Source organism: Alternaria alternata (assembly GCF_001642055.1).
Source record: "Alternaria alternata strain SRC1lrK2f unplaced genomic scaffold CC77scaffold_5, whole genome shotgun sequence".
NCBI lineage: Eukaryota > Fungi > Ascomycota > Dothideomycetes > Pleosporales > Pleosporaceae > Alternaria > Alternaria alternata.
Window position 1 is genome coordinate 90,638 of NW_017306194.1, and position 26,459 is coordinate 117,096.

The 26,459-nt window shown below is 53.0% G+C and overlaps 12 protein-coding genes across 12 annotated transcripts; 5 read left to right on the plus strand and 7 right to left on the minus strand.

Moving 5' to 3' along the window:
• Window positions 1–329: 329 nt before the first annotated feature.
• On the minus strand, window positions 330–4,880 carry CC77DRAFT_929820 (hypothetical protein; the record flags this gene model as incomplete). The annotated part of the gene is made up of 1 exon (XM_018534129.1): window positions 330–4,880. The coding sequence occupies one exon, from the start codon at window positions 4,878–4,880 to the stop codon at window positions 330–332; it is 4,551 nt and encodes a 1,516-aa protein (XP_018388373.1).
• Window positions 4,881–6,094: 1,214 nt separating this feature from the next.
• Window positions 6,095–7,427, plus strand: CC77DRAFT_1017800 (hypothetical protein). Its single transcript, XM_018524476.1, has 2 exons — window positions 6,095–6,802; window positions 6,940–7,427. The coding sequence occupies exons 1-2, from the start codon at window positions 6,527–6,529 to the stop codon at window positions 7,024–7,026; spliced, it is 363 nt and encodes a 120-aa protein (XP_018388374.1). The 5' UTR covers window positions 6,095–6,526; the 3' UTR covers window positions 7,027–7,427.
• Window positions 7,428–8,270: 843 nt separating this feature from the next.
• On the minus strand, window positions 8,271–8,702 carry CC77DRAFT_1058698 (cytochrome c oxidase family protein-like protein; the record flags this gene model as incomplete). Its single annotated transcript, XM_018528157.1, has 4 exons — window positions 8,271–8,356; window positions 8,436–8,471; window positions 8,574–8,616; window positions 8,679–8,702. The coding sequence occupies 4 exons, from the start codon at window positions 8,700–8,702 to the stop codon at window positions 8,271–8,273; spliced, it is 189 nt and encodes a 62-aa protein (XP_018388375.1).
• A 405-nt stretch (window positions 8,703–9,107) lies between these two features.
• On the plus strand, window positions 9,108–10,219 carry CC77DRAFT_1029066 (hypothetical protein; the record flags this gene model as incomplete). The annotated part of the gene is made up of 2 exons (XM_018526488.1): window positions 9,108–9,426; window positions 9,498–10,219. The coding sequence occupies 2 exons, from the start codon at window positions 9,108–9,110 to the stop codon at window positions 10,217–10,219; spliced, it is 1,041 nt and encodes a 346-aa protein (XP_018388376.1).
• Window positions 10,220–10,408: 189 nt separating this feature from the next.
• On the minus strand, window positions 10,409–11,461 carry CC77DRAFT_1017803 (hypothetical protein). The gene is made up of 5 exons (XM_018524477.1): window positions 11,367–11,461; window positions 11,234–11,275; window positions 10,808–11,177; window positions 10,557–10,707; window positions 10,409–10,501 (listed from the first exon to the last, which is right to left on the minus strand). The coding sequence occupies exons 3-4, from the start codon at window positions 11,014–11,016 to the stop codon at window positions 10,626–10,628; spliced, it is 291 nt and encodes a 96-aa protein (XP_018388377.1). The 5' UTR covers window positions 11,017–11,177; window positions 11,234–11,275; window positions 11,367–11,461; the 3' UTR covers window positions 10,409–10,501; window positions 10,557–10,625.
• CC77DRAFT_679525 (hypothetical protein) lies at window positions 11,104–12,457 on the plus strand. Its single transcript, XM_018532739.1, has 2 exons — window positions 11,104–11,175; window positions 11,232–12,457. Exon 2 carries the CDS (start codon window positions 11,335–11,337, stop codon window positions 12,295–12,297), a length of 963 nt encoding a protein of 320 aa, XP_018388378.1. The 5' UTR covers window positions 11,104–11,175; window positions 11,232–11,334; the 3' UTR covers window positions 12,298–12,457.
• CC77DRAFT_1017806 (hypothetical protein) lies at window positions 12,363–13,532 on the minus strand. The gene has a single exon (XM_018524478.1). The coding sequence runs from the start codon at window positions 13,278–13,280 to the stop codon at window positions 12,618–12,620; it is 663 nt and encodes a 220-aa protein (XP_018388379.1). The 5' UTR covers window positions 13,281–13,532; the 3' UTR covers window positions 12,363–12,617.
• Window positions 13,533–13,658: 126 nt separating this feature from the next.
• On the minus strand, window positions 13,659–15,150 carry CC77DRAFT_930685 (beta-Ala-His dipeptidase; the record flags this gene model as incomplete). Its single annotated transcript, XM_018534177.1, has 2 exons — window positions 13,659–14,960; window positions 15,022–15,150. 2 exons carry the CDS (start codon window positions 15,148–15,150, stop codon window positions 13,659–13,661), a joined length of 1,431 nt encoding a protein of 476 aa, XP_018388380.1.
• A 661-nt stretch (window positions 15,151–15,811) lies between these two features.
• Window positions 15,812–18,521, minus strand: CC77DRAFT_930459 (nucleotide-diphospho-sugar transferase; the record flags this gene model as incomplete). The annotated part of the gene is made up of 5 exons (XM_018534164.1): window positions 15,812–15,906; window positions 16,126–16,342; window positions 16,733–17,447; window positions 17,498–18,438; window positions 18,489–18,521. 5 exons carry the CDS (start codon window positions 18,519–18,521, stop codon window positions 15,812–15,814), a joined length of 2,001 nt encoding a protein of 666 aa, XP_018388381.1.
• Window positions 18,522–19,528: 1,007 nt separating this feature from the next.
• Window positions 19,529–22,019, plus strand: CC77DRAFT_679366 (cryptochrome-2). Its single transcript, XM_018532738.1, has 3 exons — window positions 19,529–20,689; window positions 20,755–21,325; window positions 21,391–22,019. The coding sequence occupies exons 1-3, from the start codon at window positions 19,842–19,844 to the stop codon at window positions 21,952–21,954; spliced, it is 1,983 nt and encodes a 660-aa protein (XP_018388382.1). The 5' UTR covers window positions 19,529–19,841; the 3' UTR covers window positions 21,955–22,019.
• Window positions 21,973–23,903, minus strand: CC77DRAFT_1017808 (hypothetical protein). Its single transcript, XM_018524479.1, has one exon. The coding sequence runs from the start codon at window positions 23,801–23,803 to the stop codon at window positions 22,085–22,087; it is 1,719 nt and encodes a 572-aa protein (XP_018388383.1). The 5' UTR covers window positions 23,804–23,903; the 3' UTR covers window positions 21,973–22,084.
• A 111-nt stretch (window positions 23,904–24,014) lies between these two features.
• Window positions 24,015–25,502, plus strand: CC77DRAFT_983533 (S-adenosyl-L-methionine-dependent methyltransferase). The gene is made up of 2 exons (XM_018536147.1): window positions 24,015–24,306; window positions 24,355–25,502. The coding sequence occupies exons 1-2, from the start codon at window positions 24,076–24,078 to the stop codon at window positions 25,186–25,188; spliced, it is 1,065 nt and encodes a 354-aa protein (XP_018388384.1). The 5' UTR covers window positions 24,015–24,075; the 3' UTR covers window positions 25,189–25,502.
• The last annotated feature ends 957 nt before the right edge of the window (window positions 25,503–26,459 follow it).

Here is a 26,459-nt window from a genome sequence, read left to right on the forward strand (position 1 = left end):
ACAGGAAGACGGGGTATAATATCCACAAACCATGCCAAATACAAGACCAAGTTACAAAATTCTCCTCAAATGCTGTATACACTCCCATTTTTCCCATTGCAGCATAGAAAGCGCCATGAGCCCACATCACCAACTAAGCTTTGCTCATACATATGTGATAGGCCGTAATCAATCCCGAACACCATGCAAGTACAGATAATATAAACCAAAAAGCGAGTGAAATCGTAGTACATGGCAGGCACATGAACAAAGCCCGAAGGCAAAAGAATAATCGAAAGTAAATGCAAAATGAATGGAACAGGATTGAGAGAGGGCAGCGAGAACAAGGCTCAAAGCAGGGATGGATCGAGTGTCCCGCCCATGCTGTCCATGGTCTTCTCGAGCATATCGAGGTCCATCATAGTTCCAGGGCCATAGTCTGGAAAGAGCATCATGTCTTCGCTGTCCATGGGAGGAAGAACAACTCCGAGATTCTGCAAGTCTTCTGAAAGTTGCAGGTCAATCGGAAGAGCGTCGCCCGTCATTGTCATTGCCCATGCGTCAGGCATATCGGCGTCTTTGAGATCGATGTTGATGAATAGGTTATCATTCTCCGAGATGTCGGACTGTCGTGTAGAAGGTGTATCCTTGTTGGATGATTCGGGTGTAGCCGATGGCGAAGCAGGTCGGGAACGGAGTGTCCAGGCGTGGTCTTCATCCTTGAGATCCATCACGGTGAATGGTCCGTTCGCATCAAGAGCCGCGAAAGTGTCTTCGTACGAGTAGTCAAGAAGCGACATTGGCAACATTGGTTGTTGCGGCTTCTGCTCTTCTTCCTTGGGCACAGGCTCTGGAGCTGTCGCTTGTTGCTCCTTCGGTGCTGATTTGGGAATACTGGCTGGCGTGGGTTTACCGCGAGCACCCGAGCCGGGGGTAGCCACCTTCGTCATTGCCTGAGGTGTCTTGAGCAGGTTTGAAGATGGTGAGTCCTTGACGCCTGTTTGCGTTGGCACACGCGCCATCGCCGTAGCCGTCGCTTGTTGCCCGACTGGAGTGGCAGCACTGTGCGAAGCGCCAGGGGTCTGCCCCGGTTTGACGGGTTGTTGAGGTACTTGTGGAGCAGCTGGTACAGGCTTCGAGGCACGTTTTGCGGCATTCTGATCCACCTTGGCTTCGCCAGTTTTCTGGTCAATATCAAGGTAATCGGCCATGGAATCCAGAGCAAACTGCATCGGATTCTCAACCTTTGCATGTATCTGACTATGCGCTTCTAGTTCAGCTTGGGTGTCAAATCCTCGAACGGAGTACTCGCAACTCGCGTCGTTGCATCGGAAAGTCGGCCGCTGGGGCACGTTGGGCGGTGGTTGTCTCTTGAGCTCAGGTGAGTTACCTGTGCCTGAACCAATCCGAGGAGACGCTCTAGCACCCGGGGTAGATGTCTCACTACCCGCGAGTTTTGCACGCTTCTTCTCAGGCAACACAAGGTTCGTGACTGGCCTCGCGCCCTCGAAGTAGTGTGCTGCTCCGTGACCCGAATCAGCTCCGATGGCAAACGGTGGACGGTCGGTGGTAGGGGCGGAAGGAGCCTTCTGGCTGCGGTTTTGTTGTTCTACGATTTTCAGATTTGCGGCATTAAGTTGAGCGGGCGGGGCATTCGAACCACCCTGAGGTTGCGGCTGCGACGCAGCTGATTGCTGCTTAACCTTTTCCATGATCTTAGCGACAAACTTGAGAGTCGCGCCCATATGGTTCTTAAACTCTTCAATAGTCAGAGTGACTTGAGGGTGGAGCGTTCCGTCAGCTTGGTCGAACTGCTGATATAAAAGTACGCGAGATGCCATGATCTGACGAAGAACTTGCTCAGGCTCAGAGGAGTCGTATGAGGCGTGGAAGATACGTAGAGCCTGGTCCACCTGCTTTAACCGATGGAGCTGTTCTTTCAGTGATCGCTGCAGAGGTACTCGCATCTGCGGCGGAAGCTGCACAGGCTGTCTGGCGGGAATGCTCTTCTCGACTTCGTCCATCAGCTGCTTGAACTGTCGTGTCCTTGTCGGATCTGCCATTCGTTGCCGTAGTTCTTCGTGGTTGACCACACCACCTCTTTGTTGCTGCATCTTGTTGTTCGATGGGTCCTGGGCCTTCAGCAACTGGGCCTTATATTGCGTCTGCTGAGCAGGGGTAAGCTTGGACACTTGCTCATGGGTAAGGTTGAATCCGGGCTGAGACTTTGAAGAAGCCATAGCAGCAGCTTGTGGCGTGGCATCATTGCCAGACTCTGTAGAGTCCTCGTTCGGTCGCTTCGTGCCTTTGTTTCCGGCGTTATTGGAAGGTTGCGACTGCATGGGCTGCGATTGTGGTTGCGGTCTGGCTGCTGCTTTTGGCTGGGGTGTTGCCTGTGTTGGGGGTTGCGCCGTCGGTGGGCGGTTGGGCTGATGCTGTTGAATAGGCATGTTGACTGGCGGCTGCGCTTGGTTACGTTGGGCTTGTTGGTTGAGCATTGCAGATTGCGCCTGCTGCTGCCTTTGTTGCTGTAGATTCTTCATCCTCAGTGAGATCATGAAACCTCGTAGTTGTTCGTCTGGTAGATTGGCTTGTGGCGAGCCTGCCATCCTTGCCCGAAACTGTTGCAAGTCCTGTGGGGTGACCTGAAGGGCGGCCATGTTCGGCATGTTCTGTTGCTGCTGTGGTGTCCTAATAGGGCCTTGGTTCGCATTGACTTGCACAGGTGGAGCGAGCCCATGGCCAGGCTGTGGTGTAGGATGGACACCCCCCACACCACCGGATTGTCTTACCATGTCCTGGAAGTGAAGAACTTGTAGCATGAGCAGCTTTTGACTGTCAACACCTGGTACCAGAGCGGGATTCTGGCTGGCCCATAGTTTCAGCTGCTGCCATGTTCTAACGTCCTGGGGAAGGCTGTTTCGAATTGAATTGTTCAAAACATTCGGAGGGAACGGTTTTGGGTCAGTAGCATGTATGATACCAGGGTTGGCTCGTAACAAGTTGGAGGCAGCTTGCAAACGCTGTTGCTGAGATGGCATTGGGGGACGCTGTGCCCCCATAGGAGGCTGTGGCCCAGCTCCAGGTTGTGGCTGCCCAAGGTTCATGCCAGGGCGAACCATATTGGGCATGTTAGGACCGCCAAGCATTTGACCGGTCATGCCAGGCGGCAGCTGCTGCTGTTGGTTGAACGGCATATTCGGCTGGCCTGCGTTAGGTTGGCCTGGTGGAAAAGCGCCGTTTTGCATGCCATTACTGCGACGAAGGTTCATCATGTAACTTTGTAGTATCACACGGAACTGGGGCTCCGGAACCTTGAGCAGTTGCTGCTTTACGTTTGGGTCGAGGTCGGCTGGCATCATATTCATGCGAACCTGATCAGTCAGCGGTTGCTGGTTGGCCGCTTGGACGGCAGCAGCTCTTTGTTGGGCTTGACGCATAAGTTCGGACAAGTTGGGATCGGCTTGGCCAGGTTGAGGTGTCATGATCGGAACATGAGCTTGAGGGGGGCGCTGCTGTTGCGGTGTCCCGGGAGGTCCTGATTGTCCTGGTGGAGGCATGGGTCGGTTGAGCATAGGCATAGCAGGGCTAGCTTGTTGCGAACCTCCGGGGAGGTTCAGTCCTCCAATTTGACCTTGGAGCAGCTGGTTTTGTTGGTTGCGTGCTTGAGCTGCCTGTTGCTGCCGTTGTTGTTCCAACCGCGCCTGGGCCTGAGCCTGGGCCTGTGCATGCGCTTGCGCTTGTTGCGCTTGTTGCGCCTGCTGCTGGCGGTGAAAGGCTTCAGCAGCCTGACGCTGCTGAGCCATAGCATTTTGAGGTTGGTTTTGTTGCGAGTTTTGACCTGGGAAGCCACTCATCTGACCACCATTATTCGGGTTGTTACTTGCAGGTACCACCGTGGTGCCCTGGTCTTGGCTGCGCATAGCTTCCATCTGCCGATTTGCTATCTCGGTGAAATCGAACTCTTGGTTAGGCTGACGTTGACCCATATTCATCTGCTGGCTCTGCATCCGGTTCGGCTGAGCAGCTCCTTGCATGGCGCCGGCATTCTGAGCAGCTCCCTGCTGGTTGAGGGCGCCTCTTCGGTAGAGCATGTCAGCATGTTGTCGGAAGCGGAGGAAAAGAGGGTTGACGCCTTGGGCAAGCAACTGCTGTTTCTTGTCCTCGGGCCAGGCTCGAATATCAGCTTCAAACTTGAGCCGAACCTCCTCTTTACAGGTGTCCATCAACTTCTTTGCGAATTGGTTGATGATCATTTGGTCCTGACGATTCTGCTGCTGGTTCTGATTGGCCTGCATGTTCGGTTGCTGGTTATTCTGACCCGGTTGGGACATGTTGGCGGGGTTTGCACCATTTACACCCATCGAAGACTGTCCTTGCGTCATGGGAACGGGCGAAACCTGCATCGGTCGCTGGAGTTGGGCGTTCGGAAAGGCCGGGTTGAACTGTTGTGGGGTTCCCTGCCTGGCGCCTTGCTGACCCATCTGATTCATCATGTTCATCTGGGCGGGGTTCATGCCGTTCATACCGTTCATCGGGTTGTTCATATTGTTGGGTGCGCCGCCTTGCATGCGTTGCTGCAGTTGTTGCTGCCGCGCTGTCGTCATGACGATGAGCTTTTGTTTGATGTTGGAGACGTATTGGTCCTTTGTTGACGAAGACATAAAGGTTTGCGTCTCGAACTGGAGGGCGGCGCGCATGGACTCGACTTCGGCGATCTCAGGCTTCAGCAGGCGGTACTGAGTGAAGAACTGAAGGGCCAGCTGACCGCGCTCCTCAGGCGGTGTGCCCTGCTGCCAGCCATTTGGAATCTTACCCTGCTGCTGCTGGACACGATAGTGCTGGATAAAGTGATGGAGTCCCGCAGCGGCCCGGTTTTGTTGCATGCCATTCTGTTGCATGTTGGGGTTGTTCATGATGGCGCGCGAACGATCGAAGGCGCGTTATGTCGCAAGCTGGCAGAGGTGCGACGGGTATACGCAGCGGTGCAGTGCCGCGGAAGTGCAGTGAACAGCAGCACTCATGCAGGCCGAGGGTTTCAGTGATGCGGCGGGCGGCGGGTCGACTACGGCGTCGAGGCGTGGTGTTTGGTGTCGAGTAGATGACTTGGTGAGACCCAAGATGGGGCGGTGACGGTAACGGGGAGTGACGTTGGCGAAGATGCGAGCGACCAGAGAGAGAAGCGTGTCGAGTGTCGTGGAAGAGAGCCTGGGCCTGCGGCTCGAGAGGGAGGATGTGAGAAAAGGCAGGGCCACAGCTGCTCACCTGGAGTGAGGCTTAGGTGAGTGAAAGGCGGAGGCTCGAGAGGACGACGCCAGCTGCGGCTCGAGACTGATCGACAGTTGCGGACAGGGCGCAATGTTAGCGCAGCACCCGTGGACCCAAACGACGGCGCCTAAATTACGCAGCTGCAGCTTTCAAGACGACGTGTCCATGGGGACAAGATGCAGCTATCGAAGTGGTGATGTCGCTGGAACGGCAAAGAAGAAGAAGAAGATGCAAATCCAGACGTGTTTGGGTGGGTGAGCGAGGAAGATTGCGAGAGCCGTCAGAAAGAGGGCGTGCGTCGCAGCCCAGGTGCAGCAATCGCGCCCGTCGCACCTACCTCGTCCAACTGCAGGGATCTATCCGCTAGCTGCAAGTGGTAGGCCCTCTAACGCTCCTGCCCCGGTCCGTCTGTGGTCATGCTCCAGAAGGCAGGAACAGCTGTCGAGGCAGACGCAGGACGACGTTTTTCTACGAGAGCTTGCTCGATATCGCATTCATCTATCCACACCAATGCCCCGGTCGGCGACTGCCCAAAAGTGCGCCTGTTGCGCCCCCCGTCTCTCGACCAGGTATCACAGGTTCGTCGAATGAATGGCGCTAGCGCTTGGCTGGGACCCGCCAAATCTTCCGCAGTTCTGGTGGCAGGACGAACCATGTGCTCTTGTCGTCTTCCCTCCTCCCCGCCCTGCCGGCCTATGCGTCGCTCTCATCTTGCTATAGTTCACCGTCTTAGCCTTTGCCAGGTGTTTGATCACTGTGGCAGCTCTACTATGCAGCGCCCGGTGTGCGTCTTGACGACTGCGGAGTTTCATCCCTACCGTCTGGTCGAGCCCTGTGGCTTTAAATGGCGCCATGCCGTCTATTCGATGAGCGAGGGTACGGCTGCTTTTTCCACTACCATCGCTCGCTAGCCACTTTAGTTGTCATCTGCGCCAGGCGGTGATCAGGGCACCAACGCCTTCACTCAAATCATCTCGTCCAATATCCCTATCGAGGACAGATGGCACCCGACAGATACAAGACGCCTGTCGCCTTCATAACAACTCTGCCTGTACTCCGTTGCGCAGTCCCGTCATCTGCCATACACACAGATCTAGAAGAGTAGCCAAGTGCCCGTATGCCGTTACTACTACAAATCATCAAAGGGGACGCCCACCTGACGCCCCCAGTCCTCTACTCAACTTCAAGCCAGGTCGCTGGTGATCGGCCACCCGTTGCCCTAATGGATGGTGAGGGACTAGTCATCCACATCTCGCGCTAAGGCGCCGGACGCTATGCTATGGGTCCTCCACCCCGTTCCGAACCAACACGCCGCTGTCAAAGCAGTCACCTTGCCTCTCGAATCCGCCTCTCATCCCTGACGCTGCTTTTTCTTCACCTCTCCCCCATCGAGAGCAGCTCCTTCAGCCCCGTACCACAAAACATGCCATCTTCCCTAATACGACTCCCGCTTGCCACGCCGCTGCGCCTTGAGTCTCTGGGTTCGCGTCGATCCTTGGCGGCGACGCTTCCCTGCAGCCAGCGCCATGGATTGGGCATGATCGCCAGGGAACCTGTGAGTGAAGCCTGGTTCTCGGCCAATAACACCCAGCGTTTGACACGTTTCTGCTTCCCCCCACCGCTGCTTCGTCTTGCATGGCCTTTGCAATTGAACATCGGACTTTTTTGCTTTAATGACCAAGAAACAAGTAGCATACAACGTGTCGCGTCGCGCCTCGTGACCCATATCACTATGTCATTGGCCTGACGCGTCATGACAGTCTACCAACAGTTTCGTGATAGCTTGGTGAGACGACTTGTAACCACCACCATCGAAGCATCAGAATCTTCTGGATCGCCTTGAAACTTGAGCGTTGTCATATCTCCTTGTGTGTCTCTTCTGAGTGTTCTGTACATTTTCGACTACTGTGGGAATAAATTGTACAACAATCAAGGTAGATTCATCGCGGTCTGAGTTGAGGTTCATAACGCGAGATTTCGAGGCAGGAGCAGTTTCTACGACTAGTCCGTGCGCTGGCCCTGATCATCGATTATCGATCGCGATTGAACATCTAACTTTATTTTTTTCCCTTGTCCTATCAATCGTGCGCGGCCATTACCGTGAGCTGATAGTGGTAGATGCAGCTATAGAATACTGCTGCTCAACTATGAGAACTGTAAGTGGAAAAGATGTACTGTACCCCTTCCTAGGTAAAACAATCCTGTATTAATTGCGTTTGTCTCTTCTATACTGAAGAGGATTCTTGAATTGTTGATGCTCCGTTGCGACCGAACAGCTGTTTTCAAAACTTAATATGAACATTGAAGAAGACCGCCTGACCTTCCACAACACGAGAGCTTCACGTGGGATAAGCAGGCTGACGAAGCAGACGAGATGCATTAACCTAGTTATTAGCATATCAAACTTTATGTGATCATGCAACGGCAGTAAAGCCCTGGTGTTAGCTTTCTGCAGGTTCGTCAGATATCCCTTGCAGCCTCTAACACCCTAACTGATGGATTGTGTACATTCCTTTTTTTCATTCGCCTCAAGTGATACCAAATGAGCAAGCTGGATGCTAGGCATATATTTCGTGATGACCAGGACAGCTGGTGTTCTAGGGTTTAACTGCTTGATACATTGGAGCTAGAACACAGATCATGGCATGGTGTCCTGCAGACCGTCGGACGTTATGGCTTATGAAGGCATGTGGACTAGGGCGTCTCAAGCCTACGGTTTCCATGTGTCGAGTGCGCAGCGTGGCAGTGCCCCGTGGGAAAATGTGAGCACGTGCAGCCGGATTTTCAACGTGAATAAGCAGCTCTCTTTGCGGCAGCACTAGACAATGGTGCGGGACACGGTACAATCACAGAGCACATGACATGCGAAGACGCATACGCGGGGTCGTTTGACGTAGTCTGATTTGGCTTGCTGTCGAGAGATCCACTCCATTTATGATACACTTGATCCCCAGCTAACGTCCACTCTATGCTTTCAAGACCTGTCGATACAAAGGAGATGTCGGGTCGCGAGGAGTGTTGGCTTATTTCTGGCCGAGAGCCGACGCGCGCTCATCTTCTAGCTTCTGGTAGAAAGCGTCACGGTGACGGACGGCGGGGACGTGGTAGCCTTGGAAAGTAAGAACGGGAACGGAAGCAATTTTGGCAGTGGGAAGCGCAGTCGCATCGCCAGTGGATGATTTACGTACCGTACCACCAGCCATAGCCGGCAGTGACGCCGAGACCTGCGATTGCCGTTAGCCAAGCTCCAAAGATGATGCGCGCACGTCTACAGAGCTCTCCAAGCCCCAAAAATACGGCACATGCACTGCCAGGTTTCTACGCACCCATGGCGACGGAGAGGTCGAGCACGACCTGTCGTCGGAGCATCTGCAATCCAGTCATTAGCATCCAGCCCACTACCGGCCAAAGCACTCAATGGCAGCACATACGCCGGTGATGGGTTTGACGGCCATTGTAAAAGTCGGTTTCGGGAGAGCGGAGAGTTTTGGGGCGCGGATGCGGGTTGCGGGAGCTGGTAGTCGTCGTCTGCGGCTATCTGAAGTTGTGGTGGTTCGACGGGGAGAAGTAACGGCGGCTGCTGCTGACGTAAGGCAGCCTTAGCGTCCCGCGCCTTGGAAGCTCCCGACTGAAAGACAACGGCAGGCAGTCAGGTGAAAGGAGACAACACCATCGAATACGAGACCGCACGCGCCTTCACGTCTGCTCCCATTGTCAGGGCAGTACTCTGCAACCGATGCGCCCTCGCACTCCCGCCCGCGCTCTTACCTACCGATAAACTCGTCCTTGGAACCACCATCGCGTGCACATTGTCCAGCCACGCCTTCACCCATAGCCGGAATCGCGACAACGAGCAGCATATGCCAGGCATCATACTTTCTCCCAGCGCCAGCAGCGAGGGCGCCATCGCAGGCATGAAGAGAGCACATGATGCGGGAAACGCGCCGACATACGGAGAGCCACATCCCAAGAAGCGGCAAGTCGTTCGGGCGCTGCACCACACGCAGCCCATCCAGCACATCGCCGAACCCATCAGCGCAGAGCTCGATCCCTTTGGCGAGAGCAAAGACTTTTTCGATCAGCAATTGCGCCGCGCAATAGCGATACAATGCAAAGGCGTCGGCTTCGAGAGCGCACGCCCGGACGCGTTGGAGGAGTTCCGGGCACTGGTCGATTCCTGTATGGCTTCACCTTGCGACAGAAACTGGCCATGAGAGCCCGCTGCACTTTTCAGGACTGACTCGTCACAGACATGACCAACTTTCTAGCACAAGTACGGACGTCAATGATCAGCTCGCGGCGCACCGAAACCGTAGCCCACGACTGGATCTACGCCCTCACATCTGCCGGCCTACGCGGCTCGGCTTCCCTCGAACAACATATTGACACAGGTGAAGTTCCACCATCGGTACTGCAACCATACTTTGAACCTCCTGCGCCTCCAGAGGCTCCGCCGCCCGATACCGAGTCCTTGCTGGGTCCTGGTCTTTCCGGCAAGGCGGACAAAGAAACGCGCCGTTATATACCAAAGCATTTCCCCGGTTTCCCATCAAAACACACGTACACAGCAACGCCGGTCTTTACAAAACGCGAAAATGATCCGCGCAAGATCCGGGAGAAGGCGACTGAGGAGGGCATCCTTGCCGAACAGAGTCTTCGAAAACTCATGGCGGCACAGAAGGCGGGCGTCCAGAAACAGAACGTTGGCAAGCGCAAGCGCAGCAGGCGCATGAAGGAGAGCGACCAGTTGTGGCAAGCCGCTATGAAAGACCTGCTCGACGAAGAGAACCAGCGAGAGAAGGAGGAAGAGCGGCGGCAAGCCCAGACGGACGAGTACGACGATGACTGGGATATGCCCCAAGACGCTCCAATACGGCAGCTGACGACCGATCGGAACGTCAACCTTGAGGAAGGCGTACATGTCAACTACGACCAGAAATACTGGAGAAAGTCCGCAACCGGCGCTTCATAGTTCGTAACACCTGAAACACGGCGGCAACATGATTTTGAAAAAGTCGTTCTACTACTGCATTCTGATAGCGAGGCGTTTGGGTATCTGCATTTCGGCCCTAGGGGGCTTAGGCACGCTTCAGGCATTTAAGCGGCGTTGATATTTTATTTCTTTGTTAGAAGTTGTACTATAGTCTGCTCACTTTACTATGCCAGAGCAGTCAGCGGTGACACATAGTGTGGCCGAGGCGAGCATAACATCTTTTCGTCATCAATCGATTGCATATCTTGACTGCATCTCTTCCTGGTCAAATTGTTAGTAAGACTCTAGAGCTGAAATTGTGATCATGAAGACATGCACTTGTTGTGTAAACAGGCACTGCATGCGTGACGTTGCACCATGCCATTTCCACCCTGGCGACCTCATTTCACCCCTCAACCCCTTCACCTTCCTGCTTCGCCTTCCACCCTTCCCACGCGGTGGTCTCAATATTTAATCCTCCTGGACAGCTGGAATGTCATTAGCCATACATCCAACTCCATCAGACTGGCTTTTCGAGCTTAATCACGACGCCAAGACCTCGGGCATTCCACCTCACTCAGCACTTACCGTCTCAGCAAGTGAACTAACGGCTCACATAGTACGCCAGATGCAACCGCCTTCTCCTTCGGCTGCTCTACAAGACATTTGTACTGTACCAATTCCTTCAGCACACAATCGCCCAATTTGACTTTTGGATTCCGTGGCTTGCCGGACGGCAAAGTGTTGATTGACGCTTCCAACTCGGAGACGGGGATCGTTGAAATCGGTGGTGCCATTGCGCGAAGAAAGGTATATCAAGCGGTCTGACTGCGGTCGACTAGAAGACAAAAGAGCGGGGTGGTTGTCTGAACGGAAAGAGGAAGATGAGTAGTGATGGAGCGAAGAGGCTTGGGGAGAAACTGCTGATGGAGGTGGATGTTGAGGATTTGAGCTCGGTATTTTGCATTAACACGACGATCCTAGAATATAATGTATACTAACGTCGGCACAGGTCTTCAGATCTCTTCGAGAGTTTGTTATAAGCGAGGATAACGTGTATGTGTTGTTGTTTACAAAACTAGACCAGATTTTTATCTTTCATTCTCATTGGTGGGATGAAGTACGAATCGATGCTGACTTTGAATAGTACCATTGGCACGAACACCACCCAAACATCACATTTCAATGTCCCGGAGATTGACCGTCTCATTTCTGGCTCAGATTCCCCGATCCTTGAAATCATTTCCTCACCACCAACACAACACCCCTCTGGAGCCGGGAAAACATCACTTCTCTATTTCATGATTGCCCACGCCATACTCCCCCCAACTTTCCGCGCCGTCTCAGTAGGCAGCCAAGGGGTAGCCGTCGTTCTTTTCGACCCACTACATCACTTCAGCATCCTTCGATTAGCAGAAACAATGCTGTCACTCGTAAATTCGCAACTCCTTTCCACAGACCTGGAGATCAATGAACCCCTAAAAGTCGATGTCAAAATCATGGTCAAGACCGCACTCCAACACCTCCATATCTTTTACCCTAAGTCCTGGCCTTCTCTGCTAGCCACTCTTGATTCCCTACCAGACTACCTGTTGAACCAGACGACTCCACACAAGAGTATGCACCACCGTATCCAGTCCATTGTCTTGGAAGACATCGACGCTTTTATCTGGTCGATACGAAACACAAACACTTCTTCTGTCTCCATGTCGTCAAACACTTTGGCAGTGGCATCCACACAACTCATAATCCGCCTCACCAAGCTAATCAAACTACTCTCCTGTGGCGCGGTACTTACATCGCATTCTACCTCACAATCATCATACAGGCCTGCTTTACCTACGTCATGGCCTCAAGGTACGTCGGTCACGCGATTAGCAATCCGCCGTGTAGACGTACCCAAGTTTGCTCCTGCAATCAGTGTTGAAGAGGCTGAAAAAGAGAAACTGCAGCGTTGGGAGGTAGTTAGTCGGGGGCGGTTTGAGTGCTGGAAGGTAGGCGCAGGCGCAAGAGATGGCGAGGGTTTTGCTTTCAGGGTTGGGAAGGCAATCGAGGTGGAGAGAGGAGGTCGAGGGTGAATATGGGGGTATTTTTAGTATGGAGGAGTCTGGCGTTTACGGAGTCTTGATATGATACCCATTGGCATACGTCTAGGAATGGCGATCATCAACATATGGTTGCTGATCAGAAGGCTGGCGAAAGTCGTGATGCATCAAAATATAATTGTCCCTCTATACTGTTTACACATATCGTATGCAATATCCATAGTGTGTTCGTGCCCTATGACCCAGATTTGAGGTCACCCTGCCCCAGAAGGCATGAAAGTCCGCGGTTGTGATCCATGTCTGGTGTAGATGCCTATACAGAATCAACAACGAATAACTGCATGCATAATTGCCTAAGCGTCTCTCCCCCAAAGCACCTTCCTCCTGCCCCTGTCCTCCCTAGCCTCTCGTCTCCTGGTTCCCCACTTCCTCCTTGCCGCCTCATGCTCCCTGTTTACCCTCTCCGCCTTGCCCTCGTTTTTAGCAACCATACCCACAAAGAACTGACTGCAACCGAATTTCTCCGCCAGCTTCACCCGCGTCCATGTATCCGGGTCCTGACTCCTCAGCCTCCTAATCTCAGCAATATCATTCTCGTTGAGATGGTAGGTCTTCTCGTATGGCTGTCGAACAGGCGCAGGCAGGGAGGCAGAAGGGCGCGGTGGAAGGAAACTGTCTGTGTTGAGTGGTGTGCCGGGCGCTGCGATGTGGGAGGATTGCCGTGTGTGCGCCAGTTTTGTTGCGTATTGTTGAGCGGCAGCGTATAACTGTCTTCTCTTATCTTCCTTGGGCAGAAACTTGAGCGGTGTGTGATAGACGTTTGGCGCCGAAGACGGGGGATTGAAGACCAATGTGGGAGCCGAGCGGTCGGGTGTGTAGGATGGTGCTTCGGGGAGTGCGAGCAGTTTTCTGTGCCGCCGGGTTGTGGATTCGAAACGACATTGCGTGAGGGGAAGGAGCGATGGAGTAGTCCGTTGCGATGGACATGCCCGAAGGAGGGATTTACATGTTGACATTGTGGAATTAGGGTTGGGTTTGGCGGGCTGCTTGAGGTGCACGCGTTGGCACGGTGCTGGCCGTCCTGGGTGGAGCGATGCCGAACTTTTTTAGTTGTTCCGCGCCGGGTGGTCAAAGCTGGGGCGGGATCCCATCACCCAACCCCAGAGCACATCCATAACATAGTCAAGATGCGGACACTACGAGCATAGGCGAGGCATGCAGTTTGCCGTTTTAAGAGAAGGTGTATGGCAGAATAAAGTATGCATCGGTCACTTGATCGGACCAGAGTCACAAGAAGAGAGCACGCTGCTGGACGGGTATACGCTTCTTTCGGAAACTAACGATTTACGAACCTACAAGAACTAGACCGGCAGTGTTATTCAAGTGAGCGACTTCTACTCGCGCTTCATCTCTCCTGCAACGTAGTGCAGGTAGGCTCCTAGTAGCTTCGTGCCCTCAATGTAGTTCCTCTTGTCCAGCTTCTCGTTTATCGAGTGAGCGGCGTCAGTCGAGCTACCCATTGGCAGCAATAGGACATTCTTGCCTAGCTCCTCCTGGAAGGTCAAGGTAACAGGGATGCTACCACCCTCTCGGGTCATGTCTGGCTTTACACCAAATACACGCTCGACGGCCTTGGCAGCAGCAGTGTAGTTGGGGTGGTTGGGGTCCTCCACCCACCACTTTCCGCAGTGCACCACGCTGAACTTCATTTTGTTCTTGGACTTGAGCTTGGCAAACTCGTCGTTGACATGCTTCTCAACCAACTTGGTAACTGGGTCGATCTCCATGTTTGGTACTGTGCGAATGGAGAACTTTCCGATGACCTTGGCAGGGATGACAGTCTTCGCGCCCTCGGAGTAGAAAGCACCCTCAATGCCGTGGAGCGACAGCGATGGGTATCGCATCTTGGACTTGAGCGCATCCTCCTTGTTGTCGTGGATCGTGACTTCACCACCCAATGATTCCCGCAGACCGTCCATGGTGAAGGCGATGGGTGGGTAAAGTGCAGCTTCTTGCTCGGTAAGCGGGGCGACGAGGTCATCGACGCCCTTGATGAGAATCTTGCCGTCGGGGTCGACGAACGAGTTCATGATGCGAACCAAGTCGGTCATGGGCTCGTGTGTCATTCCACCGTAGACACCAGAGTGCAGATCCTGACCAGGGCCAGAGACCTCTACTTGGTAGTAGTTGCAACCGCGAACACCGTATGTCAAGCATGGCTTCTCGGTTCCTAGCCAGTAGTTGTCTGAGATGCAAACAACATCTACGTCCTTGAAGAACTTCTTGGCCTCGGCGCGGATAGTGTCGTCCAGACCCTCTGATCCGTTCTCTTCCATGCCCTCGAAGCACATGATCAGGTTGACTGGGAGTTCTACGCCTGCCTTCTGATGTGCCTCAATCGCATTCAACCAGCCAAGAACTGGGCCCTTGTCATCGGTGCTACCGCGTCCGTACATGCGGTCCTTGTCGTCGATGGTGAGGGTGAAGGGGTCGGTCGCCCATCCGTCGGATTTGTTCGCGGGCTGTACGTCGTAGTGACCATAAACGAGAACGTTGAGCTTCTTCGGGTCGTCTCCGTAGCGTCCGAGAAGGCACGGTGGGAGGTCAAGGTGCTCGCGACCAGGCTGCTTTCCGAGCTCGCGGAGCTCAACGGTACCACCAAGCGCCTTGATCTGGTCCGCTAACCAGTGGCCCATCTGTGTGTTGGGTCAGCTGGGACACTGGACAATGCATACGTGCTTTGTAGTTTATTCGTACCTTGACGACATCAGGTCTCCTCTGGTCCTCGGAGCTGATACTGGGGATAGCAACCGCCTCCCTCAGCCTCTCGATGAAGTTGCTCTGCAAGTCGTCTACCTGCTTGAAGTACGGGTCGAGGTGCGCCATCTTGTTGGGTGGGTGATACAGATATGGCCAGGCGGCGTTGGGTAGTCGTTCTGGCGTGTAACGGTCGCAGCGGATAGGTGTTGCGACGAGTCTAGGTGACGGAGACGAGGAGAAGCTTCGTAGATGACAGAAGAGGCTTCTATGGGTGGCTGTGGCGCTTATTCGCGGTCTACAGGCTGAGATGAATCGGGCAGGTGCTCGTTGCTCAAGGGCAAATTGGGTGGGGAGGGGCAAGCGGGGCATCTTTGGAAGGGCACAGCGCCATCAGTCGACTCAAGCTTGTCAAGCTTTCGAGTGGAGCAGCTGGCCCAAGCGTGCCTAGGAGAACATGCACGAAATGTTCCCTGCATATTCTGGCGCGTGTGGTTGTCTCCAGTCTTTATTGTCATTCCAACACCCTGCATGCCATACAATTTGAAGCCGACCTCGCAAATAACAACACACAATGAGCTACAACAGACCGCTATGCAATGCCCGTGCAAATGCTGGAAGACCTCGCTAACGGGAGATACGAAACGTGAAATGGCCTAGACCAGAGTAAAAAAACATGAAACTGCAATATGTATCCTCCATCGTTAACGACATGAAATTACACAAGGTGCGACGTCCGACACGATAGTACCGGAAACATCGGCATCCATCATTCGTTCATCGTCTTGTTCTAGGTCCTACTCTGTGTCGGACTGAGTTCGTCTCCCGCAGCTTGGACGTCGGCTGAAGTACCATCATCGAAGGTGGGTACAGTAAAGGTCATGCCTCCAGACTGAACTTGCTGACCAGATGCCAACGAATCATGACTAGCACTTTGTTCATGGGCTGTTGCCTGCGACGTCGAACTCGAGAAGTTCTGTCCGAAGGTGCTTGAAGATCCAGAAGAAAAGTCTTGCTTGGAGTAGTGGTCCGGTGCCGAGTTTTCATCACCATGAGCAAATGAACGGTCGCCGAAGCCTGGTCGTACATCCGGTGCAGGGTCACTGCTAGCAAAGTCCTTTTCTGCGACGTGCGGGAAAGACCCTGGAACAGCCTGGTCATTTGCCCCATCAAGCCCAAATGAAGTGCCTGCTTCTTTCTTCTCAACGACTGAATGCTCGGGTAGCGCACGCATCGGGGGGTTAGGGTGCTCGTCTTTCTTCAGATGCTCAAACTCGATCAGAGATGAACGCCGTAGCTGGTCAAGCTTCTCCTCGGGGTTCTTCAAAGTTTAAAGTCAGCTCGAGTCTTATCAGGGGATTGCTCAAGCGATGGGCTAGTGAGAGGGAGAGAAATCATATCAGAGAGGAATTCTGGTCAAGAGGCGAGGAAGTCCAGACTGGTCAGAAACACTAGCAGCACACTACTAGGTCTGGTTCCAGTTCGTGGAGGTGGAAGGATTGAAGACGGAAACACAGCGCCCACGACTCTCGAGGTCTCTTCGGTCAGAACATCGGTTTTCGGTGTCAATGGTGCCTCAGCAGTCGGGCTACATCTGGAAAATTGGAGAGGAAAAAGGGTTCGACACAATTGTGGTCGCCATATCGATTGACACACGACGATGCTAGAAGTTTGAGGGTTTGACAGAGGAAAGTGCGCATCGCAAACGTACCCATTCGGTCTGATCCGGCACTCCTGTAGCAGAAGGTAGTTCACCTGCTTGGTTTCTCTCTTCGCCCCAGAACATCGGACGACGGACTGGTGCAGGTGTCACAGGAAGGCTCGGTCGCTCTACTGCAGACGGGAAATCAGTGAGAATAAGGCTCTCGCGACGGTTCCTACGTTCCAATATGGGCGAACTGATATCATCCGTGCCTGTGGTCTGGCGTAGGGACTGGTTCTTGCCCCGTATTCCACTCATGTCCGATATGGCACGAACGTAGCTATCGATACCTGGAACATTATCCCAGGCATTTACGCCACTATGCTGGTAGGACTGCCAACCTTGGTCAGCAAAATTCGAGGCAGAAGCGTTTGCAGGGCTTCTAACTCTATCCACTCCGGTTGGAGCTGTTTTATCACTCTCATCGTAATGTACGGTTGAAAACGCGTGTGTCGGGGACATTACTGTAGGTGTCGGTTCTGGTGACAGGTCTTCAGCAAACACACGCGTCGGCTTTGGCCTGTCCACCTCTTGCTCCCATGGAAAGATAGGCTTAGGCCTCTCGGCAGGTTTGGGCCTGGTTTCTGGGACCTGGTACCACATGTCCCGCGGCGCTTCCGGGTAGGCGCTTGGAGCCTTGAAGAGCGACCGGCTGTCACTGAAAGTGTACGTTTGGGTAGGGAAGTTGGCAGCTTCGGGTCTCGACTGCGCTGGTGGCTCGAACCTGTATCTGTTAGTATGATGCGTAGAGATTTGGTAGCTAAGAAAACGTACTTGGTTGCATCCCACTGCATCTCAGGCGCAGAGAACTTGCGTTGTTCGACCGTAGGGGTTGGCTCTATTATACCTTGGTCAATATTCTGAATCTCATCTCCAGGTTCGGTCATAGGTGGCTCGGTTATAACGGCAGAGGCCTCGATAGGAACAGGAATAGACGAGGAAGAAAGCCCGGAGTCACCATGAGTGCTCTTTGCCTCACCAGCTCGTTGGCCCCCCTTTGCCTTGTGTAAATGTCTCTGATGCACCGCCCACCATCGCGCTACCAGTTCTCCATAGACGCCGTTTCCACCCGCATGGTGGCCTGACCAAGGCTTGTTCTTGCCGATAAAGTGGACAGCGGCAATGTCGCGCTTGTAGTAGCGGTATGCTGGCTCCCATTGGTATTCGGCGTTTGGCGTGCAGTTGTAAGTAAACTTCAATCGTTGCCAGGGACGGTGTTCGAAATACTGGTTCAGTAAGCCTTGATCTGCGCCATCGAAACTGTCACCAGTCGCTGCCATGGTCTGGAGAGCCCAGTATTCGCCCATGTCTGGTTTGATAACCATGACACCGCTGTTGAAAGCATCTGGCCAGCCGATATCTGGCGCTGCAGCAAACGAAGCCTCAATGTCGAACAGCTCGTCCAAGGCCCTCAGAGCTACCACATCTGCGTCGAGGTACACGAGCTTGCGGAACTGCGTCTGTCTCCAGAGAGCAATCTTGGTGAAGGCAAAAGCCAGATCGGGCCGCCCCATGACATAGAGGTTCGCGGGATTGGAGTTTCGTATGCGCTCGACAGGAATCAGGTAATCGTAAAGCGCCTTGAGCTCCGAGATGGTATCAGCCGATAGCGTCTCCATAGTGACGAGCACAGCAAGCTTCTTGGTGGTTCCGGCATCGCGCAGAGAGTTTGCAAGAACGACTGCGCCCGGTAGGTAGGAATCGCTCATAAGAAGCTGCAAGACATGTTAGCTCGCGTGCGCTGGACCACATTCATGTAGCGAACCGTAATGTACGCATCCTCGAGTGGCTGTGCCATCTTGATAGATGCTGAAGAACAGAGAAAGGTGGAGGGCAAGACTCAAGCGGGCGAAGGGTCAGGCCTGGGGAGCTGCGTCTAGAGGAGAGTAGAGCGCGGAGCTTCAAGACAGTTGTGGTAGTTTCCCCGCAGCCAGCAGATATATCGAGGAGGCGCTGCTGATCTGCAGTGCAACTTGTGCCGAACACGAACAGCGGTAAACTGCAGCACGGCAAATCTAAGTACTCCTCAGAGGCACCTGGTGCAAACACTCCCACGCGCACTCGACACTCTGAGTTGTCAAGGTCCCTTATTCGGGAAAGGCGCCTACAATATCTGTTGGGAGATTGTCTGGCACAAACAACCATGGGTCCACGAGCTTAAGGGAGCTTGGACCAAGCCTCGAAGCTCCCGAGACCATGACGCATGCACCCGCTAGTGAGCCGTTCTTTCATCATTGTGCACGAACAACCCGCCGCCCTGCTTTACGTCTGCTTGCTTTTCATCGTAGCCGGTGCTGTCCTCTGCATGCAGTGTGCAGCCCCAGCCTCCCAACGACGTCGTCGGTGCTACGTGGGAAGCCACAACTTTCATTTGCCAATATCGCGCCACCAATTGTCCCCGCATCCATCCCGCGCCTTCATCTCGGCTAGGGATGCCTTGATGCTGCCCAACAAGACAACAACTCATGTGCTTGGGAAGGACTCTGCGTGACCGTTGAAGCGTGTTCTATCATCTTAGGTGTCAGTGTATCTTCCGCACTGGAATTGTTTCGAGCTTTGGGGTTCTCGCGCTGCGCATGTCCCCTTCAAGGTTCGACATCCAACGAGAAGCGCTGGCTCTTTGTGTTCCACTCGTCGCTCGCGTACACTAGCATAGGACTCTTGGAAGCCGCGTACCTCGCAAATTGAGAAGAATGGAATCCCGAGTGCACCACGGATGCATCCACGAGAAGTCGTAGATCTGAACGTACTATACTAGAGTACAGAAGCCGCAGGCTGGGGGTAATCGTAACCCTGCGCTGACTGAAACGAAAAGGGTTGAAGCCATGAAAGTTAATCACGAGTTGAAGTGCAAACCCTCACTGTGTCGGAGAGAACAGCGAGACCGATTGGCTTTCTGGGATCTGGGATGAACCATTGGAGATTAGCGAGTATCTTAGCTCCGATCGATGACAGCATTCATTCCAGCCATGCGGTTTCCCGCCCATTAGTCGAGAGCATTATGATCTTTATTGCAGTTTGGTGGACCCATCGCATGTAAACGCCCGAACAATTCCCCATTGGCAGTTTTTGAAGCTTCATCTTGTCAGCTACAGCCGCTTCACAACGACGTGTCAAGATGACCAAACCACGAGTCATCTACTGGTTTCGGACCGATCTACGCCTTCATGACTCTCCAGCTCTCAAAGCAGCATTGGATCTCAAGCCAGAATGTCTCTATCCCATCTGGACTTGGGATCCGCACTATGTCTATCGCGCCCGAGTTGGCTCTAATCGTTGGCAATATCTGCTCGACTGCCAAACCAATCTCTCAAAGTCGATAACAAAACTTAATCCAAAGTCGAAGCTCTTCCTCATTCGAGAGGCACCGCAAACACTGTTACCTAAGTTGTTCAAGGCGTGGAAGATTACGCACCTGGTGTTTGAAAAGGACACCGATGCGTATGCAAGAGAGCGAGACGAGAAGGTGACAGAGCTTGCGAAAAAGGCCGGTGTCCAGGTTATCGTGAAGACTGGGAGAACGTTATACGATCCTGATGAGTTGGTCAAGCATAACCACGGAAAACCGACAATGAGTATAGCCCAGGTACAAGCTGCAGGAAAGAGAATTGGACTAATTCCAAGACCCATACCTGCGCCAAAATCACTGCCCGACCCAGGAAATACTGATCTGAAATTTGACCAAGAGAAGCCAGAAAGCGAGCCGGATATCAACGCAATTCAGAGAAACGGGGACGAGGCTTCGTACTGTGCTCTAGCAGGACCGAATGGAGACTTTGCAGTACCGACAATGGAAGAGCTGGGCCTAAAGCCTGCAACCACACCACACCGCGGCGGTGAAACAGAAGCACTACAGGCTCTGAATAAGATCATAGCAAACACCGACTATACAGCGACTTTTGAGAAGCCCAAAACCGCACCCACCGCTTTTGAACCCCAGTCAACCACCCTCCTTTCGCCACATATGTAAGCATTGTCTTTGTATGAATGACATACGATACAAGCACTGACTTTGTACACCAATTTTGCAGGCATTTCGGGTCTCTAAGCTGCCGACTCTTCTACTGGCGTTCTCAAGACGTCGTTGACAAGTACAAAGGAAAAGCCTCACAACCACCCACCAGCCTAACAGGCCAGCTACTGTTCCGTGATATGTACTTCGGCGCGCAAGCAGCCCTAGGCTATTCCTTCGGCCAAACCTACAACAACCCGCAATGTCGTTTCATCCCCTGGCATCTACCCTCTAAGATCGATACCAAGTCCAATCTCATCACCGGCAAGTATTTAGTAGACAACGCCGAGGCAGAAACTCATTTACATCGCTGGAAACACGGTCAAACAGGATTCCCCTGGATCGACGCTCTGATGCGTCAACTTGCTCAGGAAGGTTGGATCCACCACCTTGGCCGCCACGCCGTTGCTTGCTTTCTGACGAGAGGTGGATGTTATATTGATTGGGAGCGTGGAGCAGAGGTATTCGAAGAGTGGCTCATTGATCACGAAGCAGCATGTAATATCGGAAACTGGCAATGGCTGTCGTGCACGGCATTTTTCGCACAGTTCTACCGATGTTACTCACCCATCGCCTTCCCACAGAAATGGGTAAGAGATGTTCCTGCACGAGCTGCATGTGAGGCATGCACTGACTTCATACATGTACATTTTAGGACAAAGATGGAGATTTTGTGAGGAAGTACGTTCCAGAACTGGCAAACTTCGATAAGAAGTATATATACGAGCCATGGAAAGCGCCAATTGCAGACCAGAAGAAGTGGGGGTGTTTGGTAAAAGGGGGTGGGTCTGAAGAGGCCGGTGATGGCGCGATGAGAGTCTACCCAAAGCCTATGTTTGACTTTGGAAAGAGAAGGGATATTTGTATCCAGGGCATGAAGAACGCGTATCATGTCAACCTCTATGGGAATTCGCCCCAAGTTCTCGATGGCACATGGCGCAAGCTCTTTGACAATGAAGCAGAGGGACCTACTGAAGGAAGCAAAGGACCACCAGGTGCGATGATAAAGGAAGAAGATCATGAAGATGCAGATGGACATGAAGAGAACATGCATGTGGACGAGCCGCCCAGCCCTAAACAAGCGAAGAAGATGGCGATGCGGAGCGATCAGAAAGCAGGACATAAGAGAGAGGCAAGCCAAGGAACACTGGATGGAATGTTCACAAGAAAGAAGAAGAAAGACGGAGAGATCTTTCCTAACGAGACACACTTTGGGTAGCCGTCTTTTTGAGCAACAAGTCCATTCATAGAGGCTACCACGATACGACAAGCGAGCAGCAATGTATCTGAGCCCGACTCAAGTAAAAAAAAACAGGGGTATCACACACGCACATCATCATTGCCACAACTTAGGCACTTGCTATCCGTCCTGCACCAACGACTGTCCAGAATGCCTCCTCTCTCTTTTCCCTCTCTCCTTTGCTCCCCCTTGAATCGCCCAACCCCCTCTCTTCGGCGTTTACATCTGCTTCAAATTCCAGACGCACGAATATTGGTATCTCAAGCAGATCCTCGTCTTCGTCCAACTCGTCCTCGCCCCCAAGCTCACTAAGGAAGCCCGGAATGACTTCGATAGCCACACTTGTCCAGTTCCTCCCCTTGTCCCAAATTTTTCCTGCTTCGATCTGCCCTGTTTCTGCGTTGATGGTTGAGCGGCGGGGCATGGGTGCGGGAGATGAGGCGAGTGCGTCGTCCCAGACGTCGGTATTGGCGCCAACTTCGAACTGAGGGCATAATATTGTCACACGGGACTGCACTTTGCCAGGAGTGGTGCTTGAAGTGGCTAATGTGACCTGAATAGGGTCGAAGAGCGGGTTGCTGACGTGTAAAAGGAAGTGTGTCGCGATCCCTGATCGGAGATTGTTGTAATTGAAAGGAGGTTGCGGGGTGGGCATAGAGCCTGGAGGAAGTGGTACGACTGGGTTGGTCGGTGGTAGTGCACGAATGCTGAGTCGGGGAATGTGGTTCAGTGCCAGCAGCTTGATTTTGTACCGAGTTGATGTTATCTTGGACTCGGGTTTGGATAGGATGTGCCGACATGACCGGCATCGTTTCGATCTCTTTGTGCAAAGAAGAGTTGGGACTGGTCGGAGCTCGTTACTGAATTGCACGTAAGGGTCGAGTTGTGCGAGCTTCTGGGCAGGCGACAAAGTACTACCCCACCCGTCCCGCTTGATGCGCTCGATCGCTGCGCTATCTGCTGCAGGGTCATGGGTGACGAGGCCCTCTAGTTCTGACGCAGCCTCTCGCATAGGCGTTGGCTTGTTACGTTTCTGCTTTTTCGCTGTATTCGTCGAGTATAGATTCATGATTCGGGAGTAAGCTGAGGGCGAGGAGAAATTCATTTCCAGAGGGTTCGCCGGCGTCTGGGATTCGAGCTGTGCTTTGTAAAAAGCACCGAGGTTCGAGAAGAGATCGTCGCGGGTCGGTGGTTGGTGGTTTTCTACATCCATGACTGTCGAGTCGCTGGAAGGAGATAACGGGTTTCTGGAATCTCGCTGCCGAGCCTCCAGCTCCTTGCGTCTCTCGCGCTCCTTGTCTCGCTCTTTGGACGTTGGTATTGGTTTTCCTCCATTTGCTATCCGCGCAATCTGCGAATATACGCCCGTGTGCTTCTCAAACTCTATACCCGTCTCTATAGTACTCCAATGGCAGTACGGACAGGCCAGTATGTGTCGATCGGGCACTCCTTGGTCGGCATCGGGATTGTCGAGGAGGTTGACTATGAGAGGCGAAACGCACACAGGGCAATTGAAGCAGTTACGGGTGCATCGATTGCCATCGCTCTTAACCACGGAACTTGGTACTTCGAACAGGCAGTTGGGGCAGTACCAATTCAGCGTCTCCTCTATCACGCACCGTGGACACCGTATTTGCAGGCAATCTTCACAGTAAAGAAGGTGCTCGAGTGGATACAGAGCGTAGTTGGAGCGAGGGTTCTTGGGATCCAAAGTTTCTTCGTCGTCGTCAAAGGCGGCGAGGACATGCGAGGTGCGTTTGGTAGAAGTCGTCGCATTGCTGTCGAAGCAGTCGCAGGCGTAGTACGTGTAGGGAAAGGCTTGTGCCATGGCGAAGCAACCAGTTCGGATCGGCAGTCAGAACACGGTCACTGCTTCTCCTCTTGTCTAGCCGGCAACCTGTGGGTGTCACGATGTGGGAGTCGTGGTGGTGAACTTCTGGACATGGCGGGTCGATCGCGGTGGAGCCAAACGCCGATTGGTGCAGCAGCTCCAGGGTCTTGACGTATTGCTTTCTCCGTCTTCTCGCTCTTGCGCGTCCCTCTTCCACTCCTGCAATATCCAACCCCGTTGCGCCGTCAATTCCTGACCCTGCTGGAACCATGGCGACCTTTTCTGTACGCGCTTTCATTCCACCACTAAGGCGGCGGTGTCTACCCCTCCAGGCGACGCGGCGATATGCCGTACAAGCTCCCGGCGCCCCCATGATGGAGATATTTAGCGGCCAGCAGAAATGGCTGCAGAAAGAGCGGGCAGCAGCAGACAGAGAAACAAGCAGAAGCGTGGACTATCTAAGAGACGAAGTAGCCTCGAGGTTGTGTGAGCGAGTCCTGGTACGACAATTGGTTATCAACAAAGAACAACAGCTAACACAGGCACAGGACATAAACCGCCACTTCCCTAAAGTCCTCGATCTCGGCGCCAACGCATGCAACCTATCCCGCGCACTCACCTTGCCCTCCGAAGACGCCCCGGATAAAGGCCCACGGTCAAAGCGAATTGGAACAATCACAGCGGCAGACTCCTCGGAAGCACTCTTGTATCGCGACGCCGATTTGCCCTTCAACAAAGAGATTGATATTGTACGACAAGTTCTATCGACATCCGAACTGCTGCCATACGAGGCCAACTCTTTCGACGCTGTCTTGAGCAGTCTGAGTCTGCACTGGATCAATGATTTGCCTTCGGTGTTGGCGCAAGTGAACAACATTTTAAAGCCGGATTGCCCTTTCATAGGGGTCATGATGGGAGGAGATAGCCTTTATGAGCTCCGTACATCGTTGCAATTAGCAGAGCTGGACCGAAGAGGCGGCGTCTCTACGCACACCTCGCCACTAGCCGATGTCAAGGATGTGGGCGGTCTACTACAGAAGGCTGGCTTCAACCTCCTCACTGTAGACGTCGACGACATTGTAGTCGACTACCCCGATACATTTTCCTTGATGAAGGATCTACAAGCCATGGGCGAGTCGAATGCTGTACTCGCACGGGAGAAGGGCCCTATACAGAGGGATGTCTTACTGGCCGCTGAAGGTGTTTACAAGGAACTACATGGTAACGAAGATGGTACGCTTCCTGCGACCTTCAGGTTGATCTACATGATCGGTTGGAAACCTAGCCCTAACCAGGCTAAGCCACTTGAGAGGGGAACTGGCATGTTCAGTATCAAGGACCACCTAGAGAAGAACACCAAATCTGGTGAAGGGAAGGAGTAAGCAACATATGCGAATGAAAAGCAGAACCTTGAAAGCAACCTACTGTGTTTGTTCACTTTGTGGTCCATGAAACACCATCATTCAAGTCAAACTCAACGTCGACGAGCAACGCGACGATGAAGTCTAAGAAGACTCATGTACGAAGAAGCTCATTCTTTCCAAGTTCCACCTCTAAGCACTACAACCTACCCGTAAGGCATACACTATGTCTTTTTTATCAAAGTTGTGACCCAGATATTTACGTATACCTATCTCTAGGGAGGGTTTTGTAGTTTGGGGTAGAATTTAAGAAACTGAAGTCCTTTGTAAAGTACGTATCGGGATTTCGCATGTGAATCTAGTTGAGCGATATCGTGAATCCCAGTTTACGTTGTGGTACATCTAGTCTCACATAGCATCATCGATAGCTTGGAACTGGTGATTATATACCCTACTACGGAGCTCTTTGTGCAAATACATGGCATAGCGCTCAATGTGCCCTCTCTTGGAGATATCTTATTTGGTCTTGGTGCTAGAAATGGTAGAAGCCGTCCTCTCAGCTCCGCGGCTTGCTTCACATTTTTCAAGCGATTCCCATCATATTCTCGCTAGACGATGAGGCTGGTGCGCGTCATATCGCCCTTGCGCACCTCGCGATCGCAGGTAGCAAGGCCCTCACCGTTCTTGACGACTTCGATTTTGTGGTTGCGCTGAGTATTACAGAAACTCCTATTAAGACCAGCCGTGGTGTGGACCGAGCGAGTAGCGCCAACGAACTCTACGCCTGTGTTGGACTTTTCGTCAATACACTCACGCGCCATGTGTCCTTCCCCACCACAGTTGAAGCAGATACATGGCTCTTTGGACTTCGGCTTACGACGCGGATGAGCTGATGTCGAGTAATTGTTGCTGTCTCCAGTGACTAGCTTCTCTTGCATGCAATTGCGGGCAATATGACCTGTCTCGTTGCAGCTAAAACAGACTGGGGGCCGACGCTCGGTGGCATCTTTGACTGTGACCGTACAGTTCCGAGCTATATGACCCTCACTTCCACATGTGTAGCAAGCGAACGCCTTACGAGCCTTGTGAAGCTGGACAGGCTTTTCCGGTTTAGAAACAGTGTTTGGGACAAAGGAGCCTTGCAACTTGGCATTGCAATTGCGCGAGATATGGCCCTTGTTGCCGCAACTGTAGCACTTGAATGGCGTTTTCGACTTGAGATTTCGCTGAGGAACTTGCCGTACTGAAGTAGCCGAGATGTCCTTACGAGACAGGATGACATCAGCCATGGG

What these genes read in the sequence shown, in the direction of transcription:
- CC77DRAFT_1017806 (XM_018524478.1), bottom strand. Translation starts at nt 13,280, where the DNA reads ATGTCAACATGTAAATCCCTCCTTCGGGCATGTCCATCGCAACGGACT.
- CC77DRAFT_1017803 (XM_018524477.1), bottom strand. Translation starts at nt 11,016, where the DNA reads ATGGCACCACCGATTTCAACGATCCCCGTCTCCGAGTTGGAAGCGTCA. An exon ending in TTAGTTCACTTGCTGAGACG is followed by an intron (nt 10,708 to 10,807) that starts GTAAGTGCTGAG and finishes ATGACATTCCAG; the next exon opens with CTGTCCAGGAGGATTAAATA.
- CC77DRAFT_679366 (XM_018532738.1), top strand. Translation starts at nt 19,842, where the DNA reads ATGACCAAACCACGAGTCATCTACTGGTTTCGGACCGATCTACGCCTT. An exon ending in ACCCTCCTTTCGCCACATAT is followed by an intron (nt 20,690 to 20,754) that starts GTAAGCATTGTC and finishes CCAATTTTGCAG; the next exon opens with GCATTTCGGGTCTCTAAGCT. An exon ending in TCGCCTTCCCACAGAAATGG is followed by an intron (nt 21,326 to 21,390) that starts GTAAGAGATGTT and finishes TGTACATTTTAG; the next exon opens with GACAAAGATGGAGATTTTGT.
- CC77DRAFT_1017808 (XM_018524479.1), bottom strand. Translation starts at nt 23,803, where the DNA reads ATGGCACAAGCCTTTCCCTACACGTACTACGCCTGCGACTGCTTCGAC.
- CC77DRAFT_679525 (XM_018532739.1), top strand. Translation starts at nt 11,335, where the DNA reads ATGAAGTACGAATCGATGCTGACTTTGAATAGTACCATTGGCACGAAC.
- CC77DRAFT_983533 (XM_018536147.1), top strand. Translation starts at nt 24,076, where the DNA reads ATGGCGACCTTTTCTGTACGCGCTTTCATTCCACCACTAAGGCGGCGG. An exon ending in GGTTGTGTGAGCGAGTCCTG is followed by an intron (nt 24,307 to 24,354) that starts GTACGACAATTG and finishes ACACAGGCACAG; the next exon opens with GACATAAACCGCCACTTCCC.
- CC77DRAFT_1017800 (XM_018524476.1), top strand. Translation starts at nt 6,527, where the DNA reads ATGGGTCCTCCACCCCGTTCCGAACCAACACGCCGCTGTCAAAGCAGT. An exon ending in GCATGATCGCCAGGGAACCT is followed by an intron (nt 6,803 to 6,939) that starts GTGAGTGAAGCC and finishes AGAAACAAGTAG; the next exon opens with CATACAACGTGTCGCGTCGC.